Source organism: Apaloderma vittatum, unplaced genomic scaffold (assembly GCF_000703405.1).
Source record: "Apaloderma vittatum isolate BGI_N311 unplaced genomic scaffold, ASM70340v1 scaffold2290, whole genome shotgun sequence".
Lineage (NCBI taxonomy): Eukaryota > Metazoa > Chordata > Aves > Trogoniformes > Trogonidae > Apaloderma > Apaloderma vittatum.
In genome coordinates, this window is record NW_009692691.1 from 806 (window position 1) to 20,000 (window position 19,195).

Sequence of the window (19,195 nt, forward strand, 5' to 3'; positions counted from 1 at the left end):
CTAGGTTTTGGCATTCCTTTCTGAAATTTAAAAAGGACAGGGTTTTGTTCAAGTCAGTGTGTGAATGCACAGGCTGCTAGACATTCAAACACTGCTGCTAGGACGTTCCAAGGCAGTAAAACATATAAGAGGCAATTAATTAAACAATGACATTTTGGATTTAAATACAGTATGCTTTAGCTCCTCTCTGGGTTTAGAGTACGTTTTGTATATTTCATTAGTAGGATTTTCCATTAATCTGGCTTGTCTCTGCAGAAAGCAACGTATGTATTTATGACTCAAGTTTATCCAAGAATATAGTGAACATAGTCTTAGGCAAAAAAATGTAACGACAAACGGAGAGATGTAAAAAAGCTACCTGAAACCTGCTGCTTTTCTCCTACAAACTTACGCTCCCAGTGAAGTCTCCGAACTAATTAGAATTGATTTATTATGGATCAGGTACCTTATCAGGTGAGGAAAGAAATTACCATGGACAGTCAAAGGGTTGAGAGGTCAATACAGAATAGCAAAATCAATTTGCATTGATTAGACAAAAGGTCCATTTTACAGAGCCCAAAGGATTAACTTTTAAGCAAACATCTTTGAACTATAAGACAGCATTTGTGACTGAGAGGTATAAGCGGTGCAGCATTAGAAAACACTTAAGATATTTAAATAAGAAAATAATGCAAGCAATGGTTTAAGCTATCTGGATGTTTATTTTTTATTATGAATCATCCCCGGGATTACTGTACAATTCACTTGAAAGCCCTATGGAAAGGATGCAATTGTTTCATTTATCCCGCGTGTCAATCTTCCCACGAGTTTCCATTCAGGTAAGGTGACTAAACTCAGGAGGGTTGCAGAGAAGGGAGAAAATCTGTGCAAAGGATTGCACTAATCCTGGTGTTGCTTGCGATGAAATATTTACTTGGCAAACGTCGCACTAATCCTGGTGCTGCTTGCGATGAAATATTTACTTGGCAAACGTAGTGTTTTACCACCAAAACCCGAGGAGATTTTTTTTTCCCCCCAGTGAGATACAGTGAGAATTGTAAAACAATTCTGAAACACTAGAAGGAAGGAGGCTTCCTTCTGTGGGTCACCCCTAACGTTTTCTGTGGCACTGAAAGCAGCACGATGCCGCCGGAAAGCATCACTGCAACAAAAAAAATAACCCCCAGACAAATGTTCTTCACCTCCTCGTCACTTTCTTTTCAAAGTTTATTCCAAGGAGAACATATTTCTTTGTCCCATACCTTGGACTTTTTTTGGGGGGGCTGCAGACCCAGCATATGCTGCTGCATTCTGTCACTTGTGTTGTAGGTAAAGTGATGTAAACGTCAGCTTTAATTCTTAACTGGGCTTTAGAAAAGCCCCCGTGCTTGGTACTTTCAGGCAGCCACCTTCGGCAGCAAGCATCTTCCTTCCCTCGGCACCCAGAATTGCTCTTACCTTCGATAGCAAGCATAGCTCTCAAAGTTCAGCAGTTCGTAGCGCCTTTCGAGGTCATGTTCTTTTTCCCTAGGCAAGTTGCAAAAGTTCATCAATATGTTAATTACTAAATCATTAAACACTTAAAAGAACCTTTAACTTACATTGATTTTGGGACTTGCAACTGACTTTTCTCTTTAACTTTAAGCCACTCCAAACAAATGATACACAAACTTAAAACCTTGCTCAGGTAGCGTATTCAGTAGCAGGGCCTTTTCGTTCTCTGTAACGACGGCTTTAATTCCGTCTGTTGTGCTACAGGACGTATTTCATATTTCATATTCATCCTTGGAGCGGCTGTTGTGGAATGTCCTAAGTATAAAACATTCCCCCGGATCTAACGAACAAATTCCAGCTTCAGCCTATTCACCAAGATAATATGACACTGGAAGTATTATCCTACATACATTCGGCCCTAATGAATAATGAAAATTAGACATGGGATTAGAAAGCTTAATATTTTGAAGGTAGAATCTCCTGTCAAGTTCAGACACGGTAGGAAATCTGTGAGCCCAGGCTCTTCCCAGGGTATATGCAAGCATCTACACTAGGTGGCATTACTGAAAGAAACAGAATCAAACTGAAAGCTGCAAAACAAGCGCTGAGGGCAGAACGCGGTGAAAAGCACGCAGCCTCTACTCCCTTCCTCACCAGGACTAGCAAATAAAGTGTATTTGTCCTTGCTCCGCAGTGCCAGTGGTACCATGGCACTGCGACCCGATGCGCTGGTGTCCTTGCAGCAGTCTGGTGCTGCCGAGCTAGCGGTGGCACTGAGGATTTCTACGGAGCAGGTAGCAGCTCACATTTTGCTCTCTCCAGTCTTCACCTGTCACGTCTGAGGTACAACCCAAATCTATTTGCACGTTTCTAAAATGTAATTTTAGTCTACCATTTGGCCTTTGACACAGTAACTGCGCTTAATATTTCTTCAACTGGTTTTTTTTTTCACTGCTCTGGCTAATTTTGTGCCATTGCATGCTTCTCAAGTTTGAAATATGAGAAAAACAAGTTACTTTACGTGTGTTCGACAAAGCACACACACTACTCGCTTTTGAGGGAATGTTTAAGTCTAATGGGAAGAGAGCAAAAAAGTTTTGCATCCATCTGATGGGTAAATATTCCAGTAAATCATCCTTTTGTAAATACATGTGTCCATCTATACTTACAGAAGAGAAAGCTGGTTCATTCGTCTTATTAAGGCATTCTTCTTATTAACCAGCATGAACCACTCCTGCATCATAGCTTCTTCTTCTTCCGTGTTTCTTCCTGCAGTCAAAAGACCTCCATTACTCACACGGCATTTCACAAACAGAGCTACATATTTCATTTCAGCTTTTAGAGCACTGCTCTTCAATATCAATATACTGAGCATTAGAAGGCGTACTTTGAAATAACACTAATATCGTATGACTCCGAGTCCTGCCGCCCAGTCCTGCTCGCTCCATAAATAAACCTTTGAAAGCAGCCATTTTTCACCAAACATTTTAGTGTTCTTTATCACACTCATACCTTGACCTAAATAAACACCTTTTTAAAAGCACCGCGTCTTTTAAATTCTCTAGAAAGGACTATACTGTTGCCACGTTCCCAATGAAAAAATCCTTGCTGCTAAGAGACATCTGGTCATCACAGGCTTCCAAACACAAACCTGATCCTTGTGGGCAAGATCCCCTCCACCCGTGCAAACCCAGCACGGTGAGGATGACGTGGTAGGGATCACAGCACCTGCAGAGGCAATGGTAACCCTGAACCCTTGGCCAAGGCATGGGCACCTGCTCAGCTTCTTGGCGCTTATGGCCACTCTTCCAGATGATGAGCTGGAAAGAGCTGCTCCTCTCCTGAACCTGCAGTCAAAGGCTCCTGACTGTCCTTTCCACATAGTGGTGTCACTTGGCCAAATTCCACTCTCTCTCAGCTCAGGGACTAGGAGAAATCCCATCAAAGTCCTCTGTGGTGACCTGCCATTCTCATCTCTTGGGTTGAGCTGAGAAGTGAAGACTTTACGGTCTTCACTGAATTATGAAACTCACACCCTTCTTAGGGTTAGAAGTAAGCTGGGAAGAAACCTGGAATAGTGGCAAAGGACCGTGAGTTGGGTCTTCTGGGTACCTCTCCCGTCTTTGATTCTGCTTCACTGGGAGGCTGTGGGCAGATCTCAAGTGCCTTGTGTGTAATACGGGGATAATCATCCGTACTCACTTTGCAAAGGTGCTAAAAGTTAATTCTTTCATGTTTGTAAAGGGTTTTGAAATCTCTCTTGCAAGGTGCAGTATACTTGGGAAAGCTATCTTACTAACTTAACCCATGGGATCCCGAGTTGCAGAGAAGCAATTTCCAGCACCAGAAGCTGGAAAGACACCAGAAAAAAAAAATCATTTTGCTCTACAAGAAAGCCTTCAATTTCTGGATGGAAGCACGGACGTGCCTGCCATGTGCGCATCCACAGCCCAACCCTGTGCTAGTGTGCAAGCCATGATCCACGCTGCACGGAGGACCTAACCCAGCTATGACCGTGCTGTGTGCAAGGGAAGGTCATCGGCCCATTCCAAACCGATTCCCCCGCTACGGCTGGTGGGCTTGGGGCATCCCCAGGAGCGAAGGAGAAGGAGATGAACAGGGAAGTGGGTCAGCTCGGGAGGGAGCTGGTAGGCCCACACAGCAAGACACAGTTATACCACTCGGCATCCTTCTGATGTGAGACATCCCCTCACACCCCCTTATCCCCCTGGGAAGCTCCTGGCTGATGAAACCGTTCCTGGAAGGCTGCTTTTAGGGTAAACGATTTGATAGCAAGGAGAGGTGAAGCAGAGAGCATCCTAAATTGGGAATAACCTTGCAGCCCTTTTCCAGGCAGAAGAAGGAGAGTCAAGCTCCTGGACAAAGGAGTGATGAAGGAAGAATCTCTGTCACATAGAAATGCTCTCCCCTAAGACCTCCAGCTTCCGTTTTTGTGCGGAGAACATTATGTCATGGCATTTACAATAACATTCAGCAGTTTGGCGCCCCCGCGAAGAGGATTAAAACTTATAAGTACACTTTGTTGTTAAGTTACAGATCAAAGGCGTCACTGTGTTGGCCCATCTAACAAGGTCTGCTTTTAGAAGTAGATGATAATCAATATTAGCAACCTTTCACTGAGACACACCGAGTAGCTGAAATTTGTTTTGGGGAGAGGGAAAGAAAAAGGAGATAGACTGCCTCTTTTATTCGTGCAAAATGACCAGTCCGTTCTGTGACGCATGAGATTGCCACACGGCCCGTGGAGAAAAGTTCTCACAACCAGACATACGTGGCTATAGTAACATTTAAATTAATTTATGATACTAAATTTGTCAGTTTTGAGGTGGCCTGGGATCTCTGGCTAGAAGATGCCATGATAAAGGCAAGCTCTTGCTGCGTTTCGTTTTGCAAGCCTTGAAAAAGAAACGGGAGACAAACGTTTCAAAGGAGTTTGACTCAATGGCGGCTCTGAACTTGAATTTCATGCCACGCAATCTCAGGGTAGGAACATAAACTTCAGATGTACACTTCTTTCAACTAATGCATTCCTCCTAAGTAAAGTTAATTGCAACATATAACGAGAAAAGATCTAGGTAAAGCTTGGAGCTGCCGAGTCAGAGCTGAACAGGTGCCTATTTCGCTATTTCCACACCGACACCAGAGCACACGCAATATCCATAGAATAGGCTGCTTTAAAAGTGAGTTAACAAAGTCTTGATTGTTTTTACAGAATTTTTAATCTGTTTTTGTATTCGCTTTGGACCCATGTGATGCCCTGACACCGGTCATGTGATATCGGCTGCGATAGGCACAAATCCCCAGGCAGCAACAAAAGAAGAAAGAGTAAAAAAGAAAAAGCTGAAAAAAAGCTTGCAATTTGGAAAAAGGCCAATTGTACCCCGGCGAAGGCCTTTTTGATCAGTGAAATGACACATGTGTGCAATATTAATAGCAGTCGATGCTGATATTTTATTTGTTGACTGTCAGCTTTTAAATTCTTGCACATGGAGCTGAAACAGTTTCTTCCCAGGCAAGCAAAATAAAGATGAACTCCTGTATATAAGAAATGTAAATAACTCTTTTCAGCAAATACAGCTTTTTTTTTTTTTTTTACAGCACATTACTTTTTTTTCCCCCTCCTTGGTGGAAGGATGCACACGAAACACTTTCAACAAAGAAAACCTGAGTGTTGTTACTGCAGCAGTATTGTAAGCTAAACTCGCATCTACAATTTTAAAATAAAAAATTTAGAAAAGCCTTTCTTTAATAAAGTTTTGCTTTGTAAAAGCCTGCTGCTGATGGGGTTGTTTTTGCTTTCACTTTCTAAGTTTAAGACAAGTATTAAATTGACTTGATACAAATACCTGAAAATGAAAATTGGGAAAATATCTGTGTTGTTCTCAGGAAAAAAAATTACTGTACGGATTATTTAAATGAAGTGAAAAACATGTGTGAGAACAAATCGATCCCATGCATGCAAACCCCTTATCTGAGCCAGTACAAGATGATGAAAATCTATAAATAGCCTGCAGATCTTAAACTTAAATTTTTTTCCATAATACATGCATTACACTATTGTTTTCGATAAAAAACAACAACAACAACAACAACAAAACCCTTTTAAAGCTAGTAAGTTGGACCATTACAAATTAATCCTGACTTTAATAACTGGTTAAAGACCCCTTCAGCTTTATAAGTAACAAAAAATATTAAAGCCTGTGATCACAGCGAGCTTTTCTCATTTCTCCTCTAACCATTTGTTATTTAATCCAATACTAGTAATCCAATTTGTCCATCAGACTTTTAAAGGGCAGAATGCAACTTCCCCAGCTTAGACACTTTTCAAAGTACAATATATTTTTCAAATGAATGCTGGATGTTTCATTTTTTCCCCAACTGTTCCTAGCTCTAATGTATGAGGAAAAAAAGAACAAGATGAACATTGTTCGTGCTGATTAAGTAAGAGCTCATTAAAGAGCTGTCAGTGCCGTACTTTGAATATGCATGAAGCATATAATCAGATCTAGTACCGTCACTAGAGGAGAATACGGTAAGTACAAAGGATTGATTTAATTACTTAGAGTGGGCTGTGGTGGTAAAGCAGTCTTGTTAGCGCAAAAAGAAAAGGAGGTTGTATTCTGGCACGGTTAGGGGAAAAAGGCAGTTTTAGCTTCTGCCACAATACCTAATCTCAGGATAAAGCACTTTACATTGTAGCTTAAAATGAAGACTGTCGGTTTTCTAAAAAAGACCAGAATTCATCTTATCTTGTTTAACCTCACCTGGTTAACTATCTAGCAGGGCATATTTATTCTCTTTAACACATAATTATGCTTATACCTTTTTATTCTGTAGTTCAATACTGACTTCTGAAAACAGTCTTCAAAAATAAGAGCACGTAGCGCTGCAAACATCATATGCATGCAAAATGCTCGGTAAGAGATTCCAAAAATGCAGAACCAGAAACTATGACGAAACAGTGCACGCACGCGCCTCTAAGTGAAAAGACAATACAGCTTTTAATGTCAGACTTCAGTATTGCATAGGTTCTGAGGACGATTCTGGCAAGGTTTCTCAAATTTATTTTGGTTCTCCCCCTCTTCTTTTCCGCCTTTTTTTTTTTTTTTAAATCAATACATTCTTGTTTTATTCTTCCTCTAGGAATCCAGGGAAATTCTCTCACAGCAACTCTCAGTGCCATTTTCTAATTTCATTGTCTGGCTGGAGTGGTGAAGGATGCGTGCTCTATTCTTCTCTTCACTTGACATCTACCAGAACCCTCCTCAGCGATTAGGAACGAGCCCAGCACCAAGCCTGGAATAGCCCAAGACACTAAATTCTACCTTCAGATATGAGAAACTCCTCCTGACTTCCGAGTTGTGACTCTGTGCTGTAGCAACTCCTGCACGGGATTCAGGCAGAGCTGCAGAATAAAACTTGGTGTCCCCTTATTGGGACGAATTTTAGCAGCAGCAAAAAATCCTCAAAACCTCACCCCAAATCCCTTCCTTTTTTTCCTGTGGTTCATCACACACACGGTTTTCCTGACTGTTAATTCAAAAGCAACTTGACACAATTTTAATCTAAAATGCACATGAATTACAAGCATGTTTATGTGTTACTGTGTTTTGAGAATAAGGTAAGCAACTACCTTATTTGAATATTCTAATCTTCCAGGTAATCTTTCTAAAATACCTTTTCCTTCACCTTTTTCAGGATTTGCACATGGATTTTGTTTACATGTAAGCTAATGATTTGTTAAATATTTAAATGAGAAACATCTTGACAAATATATCTTCTGAATTTGAAAAATTCAAATATACCTTATCAAGTTAAAAAAAAAAATTTTTTTCTTCCTTTCTCGCTAAAAATACTTCCAAACCCACCCCTCAGGATCCGTCAGCTATCAGTGTCTGTATGTGCCATTAGACCCATTATTTTTAAGCCATTTGTGCAGCTAGTCATTAGATAAACCCAATATGGATTAACATAGTAAACCTGTACCTTGCTAAGAAAACAGAGAAGAAACACTGTGAATACCACTTAAAAGGAAGAAAAAGGAGCCACATGCAGGGACAAGTCTAGTTTACAGCATAAATGGATGAACACAGTAACTTCTCTACACTTTATACCAACGTAAATCTGTCAAGACAGGCCAATAGATTAATATTTTTCTAAAAATCCTTAAATGTAAATGCATTTAGCTGTTGTGCAAAAATGAATTACAACCTGTGGAAGATAAATAATAAAGGGTTTCTATCAGCATCCCGAACCAGCCCATTCAATCTGGCAAGAAATCGCAGCTGAACAGGAATCACTTTGTATGCCGTCTTAAGCAGTAATTGTTTTTAAATTTTATTTGCACTGTGTATAGTGTGTGTGCCATGGTGTCATGGTTAAATACAGAAACCTCCCCATGTCTCCCCATTTACCTCAACAGAACTACATGAAAAACAACCTACTTAAGACAGAGCCCATTCTTCACCCATTTGCTGATGTTTACACACAGTTTTAAAACAGAATAGAAGAAGCTTTCTTCACTCAACACACTTGGGTGAAGAGGCCAGCAGGAGAATGCCAGCGCATGTGAACTAGAGCAGGGCAAATACCGACAAAGGATGGCCAGTGCCGCTGGGCTCCTCTCTCGGGGCTCTTTGCTAGCTCACAGAAGTTAGATGACCACCGAGAGCCATCCAAACACCATCAAATTCCACAAATTTAATGGGAAGGTCTTTTGAAAACATACCCTACTGCCTTTATTTGCCTGCTGGGAAAAAAAAAAAAAAGAAGGTTGCATTCCCCCAATCACAGGGGTAAGCCTTTACGAATTCCTGCCTTCGGAGCAAGTGGACAGATCGGCTTGTTTACCTGAAGGAGAACACGAAGAGCAAATAAAGAACAGTTCTAGGATGTGTCTCATCTTGTCTCTAAGAAATTCACTGAAATTGAAGGCGGTGTGTTTAAAACCGATAAAAAGAATGGTCTTTCCTCAAAGCCTCATCATTTGCCAGTAAAACTCACTGCCACAAGGCAACGCTGAAACTAAGGGCTCAGCAAGAATTAAAACCAGGTTGAATGTGGAACGTGGAAACGCAAAGCTGTAGCAATAAATATTCACAGAAACAAACAAACCAACCCAGGGGAGGTAGGAATTGGATCCTCCTGCTTTAGGACATGAGTTAGTCTTTCATTTTTAGAGGTTAAATGAAATTCCCTGGGGCCAGGGTAGCCGGTAACTGGCTCTTGCCTGGGTTCAACTCATACCTGGCTTCGACGGGACAGTGCTCTCGCCCAGACCATGAGGCTGATCTGCTGCGGCAATCACAGCTTTACTGGAAGGAAACATGGAAGGGATGAGAAACAAGGCCGGGGGTTTTAGCTGACCGACCTCCCATCACTAGCAAAGGCTGATGGAAGGACTCGAACCCTCCAATGCCAGCGGTGGACGTCCCACTGATCTGAAGAGCCTTCTTGTCTCGCTCACTGTGAACAGCTCCTACACAGGTGAGCTCATTTTTAACACGTTCATGAAGTTACTGAATTTAACAAACACACAAGCAGAAAAGCCTGTATTCACAACAGATATTCTCTGCGGAGTTACATGAGACCTTAGCGCAAAATGTGTCTGACGCAACTGAAATCTACGGTGAAGACTTTCAGAAGACTGGTGATCCATTTTTCACTGAGTTAAACTGAGGCACCTTCAAAGAGCCATATTTTCAGCAAAACAAATCACCCTCCTCTGCTTTCAGAGTACCACCTTCAGTTGAAAAGCTCAGAACTTTGGTTAAAATAATTCTCCAAAGTTCTCAACGTTCACTGGGAGCCTGTGGCAGGCTGCCAGCAGCGTGAACCGATGGGCTGCTCCGCCTTGAGCTTGGAGCCTCCCTTTTCAGAGCACCATGCCCAGCTCTCTCCCAGAGTATTTCTTCCTTTCACTGAACAAGGACCTCCTCAGTTAAAAAACCCACTGAAAACAAACAAGAGCAGTCACCAGGAGATAACCAGGATGGGACTGCTCTTCAGATGCCAATGCAGAAGAGCTAGCTAGCAGATGAAGCCCCAGCACAACTTTCCAAGTCTGAACTGGATGGAGAAATGCCTAAGGAACATCAGAAAGGCATTAACTTGCTGTCCGAGAGCAGTTGAGGAGGAGATGTTGATGTCCACGCCACAGAGTCTCATAAAGGTAGGTGACGACTACCAAGAATCTGCCAGGCAGAGTTACACTGCGCTGCATTATCTGACTATTTCAGCCCCCAAGGTACTCTAATCCGAACGGAACGCCAAGGGAATGCCTTTACCAAAAGCACACGGCTTAGTATCAAGCAGGATACTTGAAATTTCTCTGGCTTCTGAAACGTAATAAATCAGAGAGGCTATTTAAAATTTTGAGAGCTCTGTAAACAGAAGCTCAGGGTTCTGACCAAATCTCAGCGCGTGCGAAGATTTATTCTACCTGGTGTGGGACTGACTCACAGGAAGACAAACATCTGTGGACGGCAGCCTTGGCAACCTAAAATTATCACAGGACTGAAACTTCCACAAGCCTGAAGGACTGCTGATTTTCTCAACATGACGAGTCAACACAGTAGCCACTAGAAAATGACAGAAAATCAACAGAAACAGAATACCTGGGCTTGATGAAGATGACATATTTTAAATATAGGACCATCACTTCAGATCAAGAAAACACACAGTTTCTGGCCCAAAATTCACACAGCAAGAGGTGAGATTCAGCTGAAACATCTGGAGAGATTCCTGTAAGAAAGCGATGCTTTCTCTGCCTTCAAGACAGTACCTGCAGGGATTCTAGCACTGAGCAGCACCCGTGCTCGCCCTGTACTGCCCTCTGGTATTCTTTGTGCCCAAAGGGCCTCACGCAGCACAGCTTCAGAGAAAGCACAGACTTGGGAAAAGTACACAACAGACCTTCGCTTGCAGCACAGGAAACACACACCATTACCTGGCCCGCTCAGACCTTTGAGGGTGTGGAAAAAACAGCAGTTCACACTTAGAAATCCACCAAGAAGGGGATGATGGTCTCGTGGATGAACTATTTCACTTGCAGGGTGACAAGGAGAGCTGGGTGCTGTGTTAGGAGTGAGAGTAATTTCTCTGCAGCTTGTTACTACTCAGATCAGTTGCCTGTTTTCTTGGCAAGTGATGGCTGGGTGAGATTCTGAAGTGAGAGGCCAGTTAACCTTAAAGTCGCTGGATTGTTCTCTAAAAGCAGCATATGATGCCATTTTTACCAAACATGGCCTTGCTTCCTGCAGAACATACTCTACTGGAGCTGGGAAGGCGCAGGAGACAGCATAAAATGACATTTAATGGTCAGGGCTGAATTTAACCCAAGCAACTGCCTGAAGTGAGATGATGGTTGGCAGCAAATGTGACCTTGCATCAGTGTTAATGAAGATGCCTACTCTTACTGGGAGTTGGCAGGTTTGTACTTCAGTGATCCAGAGCTTCCCAGGGCTAAATGGGCAAGTTCAGCGAGGCTGAGGTGTCCTGGGACCCCACGGTTTCCAGTTTTGACAGAAAAGTGGTTTTAGTTGTAAACGGGAGAAAATCAAGAAAAAATAACAGGGCTTTCTCCTGACTGCAGTGGCATCGCGGGCTGGGAGCCCTGCGGTGACCAAAGCGCCTCTCTCCTCGCCTTCCCTTTACAGGCAGGCACTGATTGTAGAGAAAGCTAATTTCCAGGCATAAAGCCAAAGACTATGCCTACCACATGAAAGAGCATTTATTCTGCAATACCACAAAGAAAGATGGAAATCAGTTAAAAGAAGCAAGTGTCTGTTGGGTCTTGCAAGACTTCTGGAAGGGTTGCAAGTCTATTCATAGCGCCTAGGGCTCTCCCAGAGTAGCCTCCTGCTATGCGGCCAGCACCGCGCTCAGGCTCTCCATGCTGGCTTCAAGCACTTTGTCGACAGGTTCTTTTAAGGCAATGATGAAGCTACAAGCCAGGGAAGTGCACAGAGAGGAGGTCAACTTATCATTCAGTCTTTCCAGCCAATGACAATTCTGTGTTACTTTGAGAGAAAAAAAAAGAAAAAAGGAAAAAATGGAAAAAAAAAAAAAAAAGGTCATTGCTGCTGCTGAGTTGCTTTAATGATTGAATGAACTGGGCCAGGGATGGCTGAACACACATGCTGACCATGTCTGGTCTTGGAGAGGTCTCCACCTGGAAACTTCTGCCTACCAATGCACACATCTAAGACTGCAGAGATGTGGCGAACTGGAGAGTCAGAACCGTGAACTCCTGAGGTTTGGCATGGTGTGTTTGTTCTGCAGGAACTCCTCAGCTGCAGAAACGCTGGGTATTTGGAACAGCATGTATGGCCAGATGGTCTTTCTTGACCAAAAGCGAGTCCAGATTGCTTAATGGGAACTGCTAACGGGAGGAGATGGAGACTGGAGAGGCAAGAGTTTACCACTAAGAGACAGTGGAGGCAACATGACAGAAAGGAAACTGGAGAAAAGGTCGACAAACCTCAAGAACTTCTCAATCCCTCATAAAATGCACAATTCTGGGCAACTACACAATCAATACTTGTGCAGAAATTTGTATATGAAAGATCTGGACTCCGAAGATTCATGACAGAAAACCAGCTTACCAGCATTCCAGTTTATCTGCATTAACAAATTTTAACGAATGGCTTTACACTGCATAGATTCAGTATCAGAAGGTATTTCTACAGAACTCTGTAGGCTTCTGGGCAGTCAAGGCACACTTGGGTGCGAGGTAGAAGCACAGTTACCATACTGTAAACAAGACCTGGATCATAATGTCATTGCACTTCTGTCACTCGGGAGCTTGGTAGTTGACAGAAATCCCATTACCATAACCCTGGCAGCAAGTTAACATTCCTGAACACCGGAGAAAAAAGCATCTCATCAAGGGCTTTGCCGTAGTGCTTCCAAAAAAAAAAGGAGTAACTACCTATGCAGAGTTTTGTGAACTATTATCATGTTACAATAAAGATCACTAACTCTTGTGCTCAAATGTCAAAACCCTTGTTTTTCTGTGCAACACAAACTTCTATGAGTGATATCCTTCTAGTCTCCTAATCATTAGGAATTTCCAACAGGGAATACTCACAACCTGACACCAGCAAAACCCCAAAGCAGTGCCACATAAGTATTCAGAATTTTCTGAAATACTTTCACTCACTCCTTATGCCAAATGTAAAAACATAAATGGCAGAGGTGTTGTTGTCTTTCACAACATGGTAGAGCTGCTTCGTCTCTCACAACACGGCTGGACAACTCTCTTCCACCTCGCGGTCTGGCAAGCTTGCAGTTCACCTGAGATTAATCACGCTGAGCTAAGCAAAGCAACAGTGTATATGGAAATCAAGGCTGGCAAACTGCTACAAACCCCGTGGCGTTATTAATTCATTCTTTCTGATTTATGGAAGATATGAAAATATGAAGAGACCGTGATGATTTCCCCATCTAGCTACAACTTTCCCCTTACGTATACGCCCCAGTATTTTTGACACTGGCTGTTTGCAAGCCTGAAGACAGTGACAAACCCAATTTTTGAACGGAGTTCATCTGTCAAGCGAAACCGAACATTCATAATTTTCATCCCCGAGCCCTGACACTGGTGAATACAAATCTGCATTTACTTTTGGGAATTCCAAAGAGAATTGTGAATTCAATGGTTTTTAAAAGACAAAACTTGGCTTAGGAAGCAGGATGCCTCCTCCCAAGCTTACCGCTCCCTCCTCCAGCACAAATTTGTTTTGCAGACTGGACGACTCCAGTAAGAAGCCTTCAGGATGGTCTAATGCAGACTGATAAATACAGCTCAATAATCGGGTTTGTGAAGGGGCAGAGCAAATCAGGGATTTGTTTTTGATAGTGAATCTATACACATATACACCATCAAGCCCCCATTGAGAAGCAGACCACTCCAAGTGATTAATACAGGTAAAGGGGGCAGATAAGAGACCAATGACAAAAATCACCTGGTAAAAAAAAAAAAGTAAAAGGTGTTGCAATAATTGCATGCGAAACAATACCGAGAAACCTGTATTTTAGCACTTGTGCTCAACAAGCACTCCAAAGTATGCCGGGATGAGAACAGAAACCCATCCTTTCTAATAATCTTGTGACAAAAGCTAAAAGACATCATCCTATTAACTGGTGATCTCAGCTGCTAATGCAGAGTACTTCCTGGTGCCTTTTATGTAGAATGCTGCTATTAAAAAACCACTAAACATTCACTGTGAACAACACGGAATCATTCATCTTTTATCAGCATCTCTTGTTAGAGTAGTATGAGAGGGGCTGAAGGTGTCATTGATATTATAGAGTGGAAATTAATCAGAAATTTTTCTCATATTTTCCTCATCACACTCATTTACTTTTGTACAAATTTCCCCCTGCTAGAAGTTCATACCCAGCCCCCTGTTGTACGCTTTTAAGTTGAGAATATTCAACGAGTGCGTCAACTGAAAGGCACCAGGTCCCAACACAAAAAGCATTCGAAATTCTCATTTAGTTGTCTTTATTTTGCTAGCGCCATGTGGTCCTTGAAGATGTAGAAAACACGGGAAGCCGAGTAAAGATCAGAGCAAGCTCATTAGCATTCTGACAAAATTGGAGTGGTGGAGATGTATAGTTTGCCTAGTTTGTCGTTTTGAAAGCTACCGGTGGTAAGCTTTCTATTTCATTGTGCTTTTGTCTTTTTTGGGGGTTTTCAGCGCAGCGGGGTGGTTGTTAGCCTAGGTTTTCACAGTGCATTGTGGGAACCTTGCCTGCACATTCAGCCTATATAGTATCATTCGAGTTCAAGTCAAAAAGTGTGCAGGGCTTTTTTTTTTGTTTGTTTGTTCGGGTCGGGTTTTTTTTTGTCCTGATTTATTTCATAATCACCTATGCTAAAGCGTAATTATCGTCTGGCTGTTGAAACCTATCCTGTCTGACACCTGGTTTATAAAGTTTTTTTTTTAAATAAAAGAACAAAAAACCCCAAATAAAAAAACTCTGAGCTGTATTTAAAAATAAAGCCTTTTAAATTTGTTGCTTATTTTCTTCAAAAGACAAGATAACAAGAAATTAATTTAAATTCCACTGTTTACAATAAACTAGAAATGAATTTGAGACAGATCCAGTTGATTAGAATTCAAGAGACTCACTGTATAAGATCCCCAATTCTATTTCAGAGCCTCTTGAAGGAAAGATGGGTTTATGCTCCAGAATTATGTAAATAACGAATTACCTCTTAGAAGACCTAAAGAAGTTATTATTCTGTTCATTTGATTTTTTTATTATTTTTTTTAACCACGAGGCTCACTTTGAAGGGGTAAAGGGGCTACATTAATGCTGCTATTCGACATGAACGTTTCCAAGTTGCAATGAAATGGATAAAGGTCTTTTTGGATGAATTTATCTGCTAAATCCTTGTGGTTGCCCTCCTATCTCGGATGATGACCCAAAAGAATGTCAACAGCTCATTTCCCAGGGAGCTGGAAAGAGTCACTACACAAGCCATAATCTGCACGTTCTCAAAGAACCGTTTCAAACACTACATTTCACAAGCTGTTTAAAGAGATTTTTTTTTTTCCCTCTCATCTCCACTATCCTACCAGTACTTTGGACATCAGTGCTTCGGAAGCGAGGGCTTTAACAAAGTCGAAACGTGACTTTTTACGTATTGTGTCGGTGGGCTGCGCCTATGTGCACACTCAGACACTGTGCAACACGTGAGCACCCATGGATTCCCACATGCTTCAAATTCACGTCACAAAAATTCTCGGTACAGTACGGCAGGGATGAGTAAATGCTAAGAATCCAAATACATTCAGTCGCCCTGAATTTACTCATTGGATTTTTTTAATGTAACGTTTGTCAGGCTGCCAAAATCACAAATATCCCTTTAGTAGGAAAGGATAAAATCCAGCTTGGAAGGCGTTACAATGGTCTAGATTCAGACACAGTAAATTTTACAATGGAGTCGGGATTAAAGGTTTATTTACTTAGCAAGGGGGAAAAGAGAAACAAATATTAACAGAAAGAGCCACTTCATACCAAACCTTCAAAATTCTTTTTGCCATGTGCTCGGACAGCATCACTATCATTACCACCAAACCAGCCTTAGAGCTGCAGCCAGCCGCTGCTCATCAAGAAACGCAAATGGCCCCACCGAAGAGGCAACACTGGTCTTTAAAAACACGAAGAAGGACAAGCAGGTAAGCGTTTGAAGACAGAAAGCTCCGAGATACCCCCGTGACCGTGTGGACTGACAGATCTCACTTTTTCCATCATATAAAAAAATCTAATTTCGTTCTACAGCCATGTGAAACACATGAAATTCCATCACAGGAGATGTTGCAATGTTTAAATTGTACATGAAGAACTACATTCTCTCTCCGACCAAAAACAATCCCCCAGGCCTGAGCGCTAAATAGCCCGCATTATTTTAAGCTTAACAAAAGGCAGAATTTTGCCAGCTCCAAGATGCCACCTGTACTTCAAATCTGTTTTTAATCACTCAGTTCCTTTTCACTCAGGTTCCAACTCCCAGCAGAGGCAAATAACCCGGAGACAGTTATCCACATGATAGTAAAGCCGACCGAATTATTTTCTATACTTCGCAATGTGCTTATAGCTGCAAAATTATTTATCTCCTTCACTGCGTTCTACTAGGAAAGTTTCCTGCAGAAGAATCGCTGGGACCAGCCATATCAAATTAGAGGGCAGTCAGGAGTGTCTAAGTCCAGCTTTAAAACAAATATCATAACAATTACTTAGCCATATGGAAAATAGGGTATGTCTTTCCTGAAAGCTTTTATACACTTTCTATCTCAAATTTCAACTTCATTAGAAACTATTTCTGACGAGCAAGCTGCAAGATTGCTAAATATCTGTTAACTCACCATGAAGAGAGAGACACTTTTGAATGGCAGAACTTTTCCAAGATGCAAATGAAAAATAATCTAATTTCGAGAGTAAATTAACGGAAGGATTCATTTTAATATGTTCCGAAGTCTCTGAAATTAAGTGGCAGTTGCAGCCTGTGTGACACACACACACACATGCGAGCCCATGCTCGTGCACACACGCTCACGCAGCGCCCCTGGCTGCACCCCGCTCCCATCTTCGGCACGACTCACATTGTACTTACGTTGAGGTTCCTATGACTTAAAGGCCAGATGTTTCACAAATGACCAACAATTGGAGGTTAGAATAAATTAATGACTGATTTCTGAGCTTTGATGGAATTAAGCATACTTCTTTTCTCAATGTGCCATGTGAATGTTCGCCCGCTCAACTTTTTTTCTTTTTTTTTTTTTGACAAGTGAGGCCACCCGGCAGAAAACAACTGATGCAAAACCCAGGAGTAATCCCTCTGTTTAGTTCAACACTGCGGTTAGCCTTAACACTGCCTCTATTATCCAATGGATTTAGAGGAACTTTCATTTATTTGTTGGCCTCAGTCTTCCAACTTCGTTGCCTCCTTTAAAGGACCCAAGATCCATTCCTACGTAAATACATTTGCATAGGGCCACAATGAAACTTTCTGGGACTCGGATTAGAACTGCAGAACTAGATGGCTGCGCTGCGCCCATTTGTGATCTTCATGTAAGCACTTTCACAAACGCACACGAGTAAATGAAGCTGATGTCGACGCTCGCTAAGGAGTTTAAAAGAAATGCTCCGTCACAAACTACGTACCAAAGCCTCCGACGCCGAACAACCGGCACACGCGGCACCCAAACGTGGAATTACGATACATATAATGAACAAACAGTCCTTTTCATTTAGGAGACGTTATAAGATTAGCACTTTCTTTGCTGCAAAATATCATCTTCTCTCCTAACCTGTTTCTGTTCTGGAAGGACAACAAGATCCCTGCTGTAAAAGTGATGATTCATAGTTACTTGGTTTTTCAATTTTATTTTTTTTTTGGCTGCCTCTGTTTACAAAGAGTACCTAGGGTATAATGTATTATTGCATACTGTACACAATACAGCCTTCCTGCAGCCAATTCAAATATAAAGTTTGCATCCAGCAAGTCTATTAGGAAACAGCACCGGGATTAATCCCTGCAATTACCACCCTCAGAAAGCGCTGGTGGACACTCAGCGCAATTTCGCCATTGCCACAGACGAAATGCCAATACCTTAAAGGTTCATGTTCTGTAAGAGAGGCATGGTGGATCCGAAGTATATACTAAGGACTGGTTTTGTAATCTCACTGGCAATAATGACTGTGGGCCAGGAATTGCAACTGAACACATTCTTTTGGTATGCGCTTAAGGAGATAACACCTTCTTCCAGGGGCTCAACTAGCAGAGACACCTAGTCCCTGGCTTCGCAGTACAGTCTGTTTTAATCTAGTTTAAACAACTTTGCATATATCACCTTTGAAAAAAATATATATGATAGTGTCATTCAAGCGCACTACTACAGTGATGAAAAACGGAAGCCAAATATATCAAACTTTATCTCATACAAAAATACACTAGCCACTAGAAAGTGACTTGCATAACAAGAAGCAAGTTAATGAAGACACTAGCACAGACCATAAACCAATTCTGATGTACATTTTATTTTCCTTACTCCTGACTGCAAGTTTCTGCTGCCCCCTGTAAATGCCACAGACAAACCCATTTTCTCTGTTGGACTAAGCACATCAATACAAAAGCAAATGAACTACCAAAGTGCCCTAATTAACAATTTTGCAAGTGAATGCAGACATCAGTGCCACACTGCAGCCATTAAAGTCTATTCCTTGCCATATCTGTTTCTGTTAACATTTCAATAGACCAATTAAATGACCTTTCCCCCCCTCAAACTCAATTAACCCATTTGAACATCAATTGATAACTTACCATGTATTTATGCAAAACGTGCGAGCAAGAGATTCATTTTTTTCCAATCCTAATGATGTTTTGAAGAAGAGACAACTACCTCAACTACGCTGTCCTGGTACTCCATGGAGAGGGGCCGGGAGAGCCTCCCAGGGGAGCCTGGCATGGGGCAGGCGGTGTGGAGCGAGCAGGTGCGAGGCAGCTATTCCTCGGCCGTGCCATTTGGTCCCTACCAGGCAGCTGCCTTGGAAGGTCAAAAGAAAGCGGAGGCAGCCATCTTTCAGCTTCTTGGAATAGCCCATCGCTGGGTCACAGCCAGCACACTGGGAGGTGGCACAGGGTCACGTCAGCCAACCTGGGGATATCCAGAACCGGTTCTTTTCCCTT

The 19,195-nt window shown here is 42.0% G+C and overlaps 1 protein-coding gene across 1 annotated transcript in view; it reads right to left on the minus strand.

The window, feature by feature from the left end:
- Positions 1 to 1,437: 1,437 nt before the first annotated feature.
- The window catches only part of LOC104280792 (EH domain-binding protein 1-like), a gene marked incomplete at its 3' end in the record, with an annotated part of 170,250 nt that continues 152,492 nt past the window's right edge, over positions 1,438 to 19,195 (minus strand). The window contains 3 exon segments of the mRNA XM_009878592.1: positions 1,438 to 1,463; positions 1,465 to 1,506; positions 2,643 to 2,742. Coding sequence (XP_009876894.1) covers positions 1,438 to 1,463; positions 1,465 to 1,506; positions 2,643 to 2,742 — 168 coding nt within the window.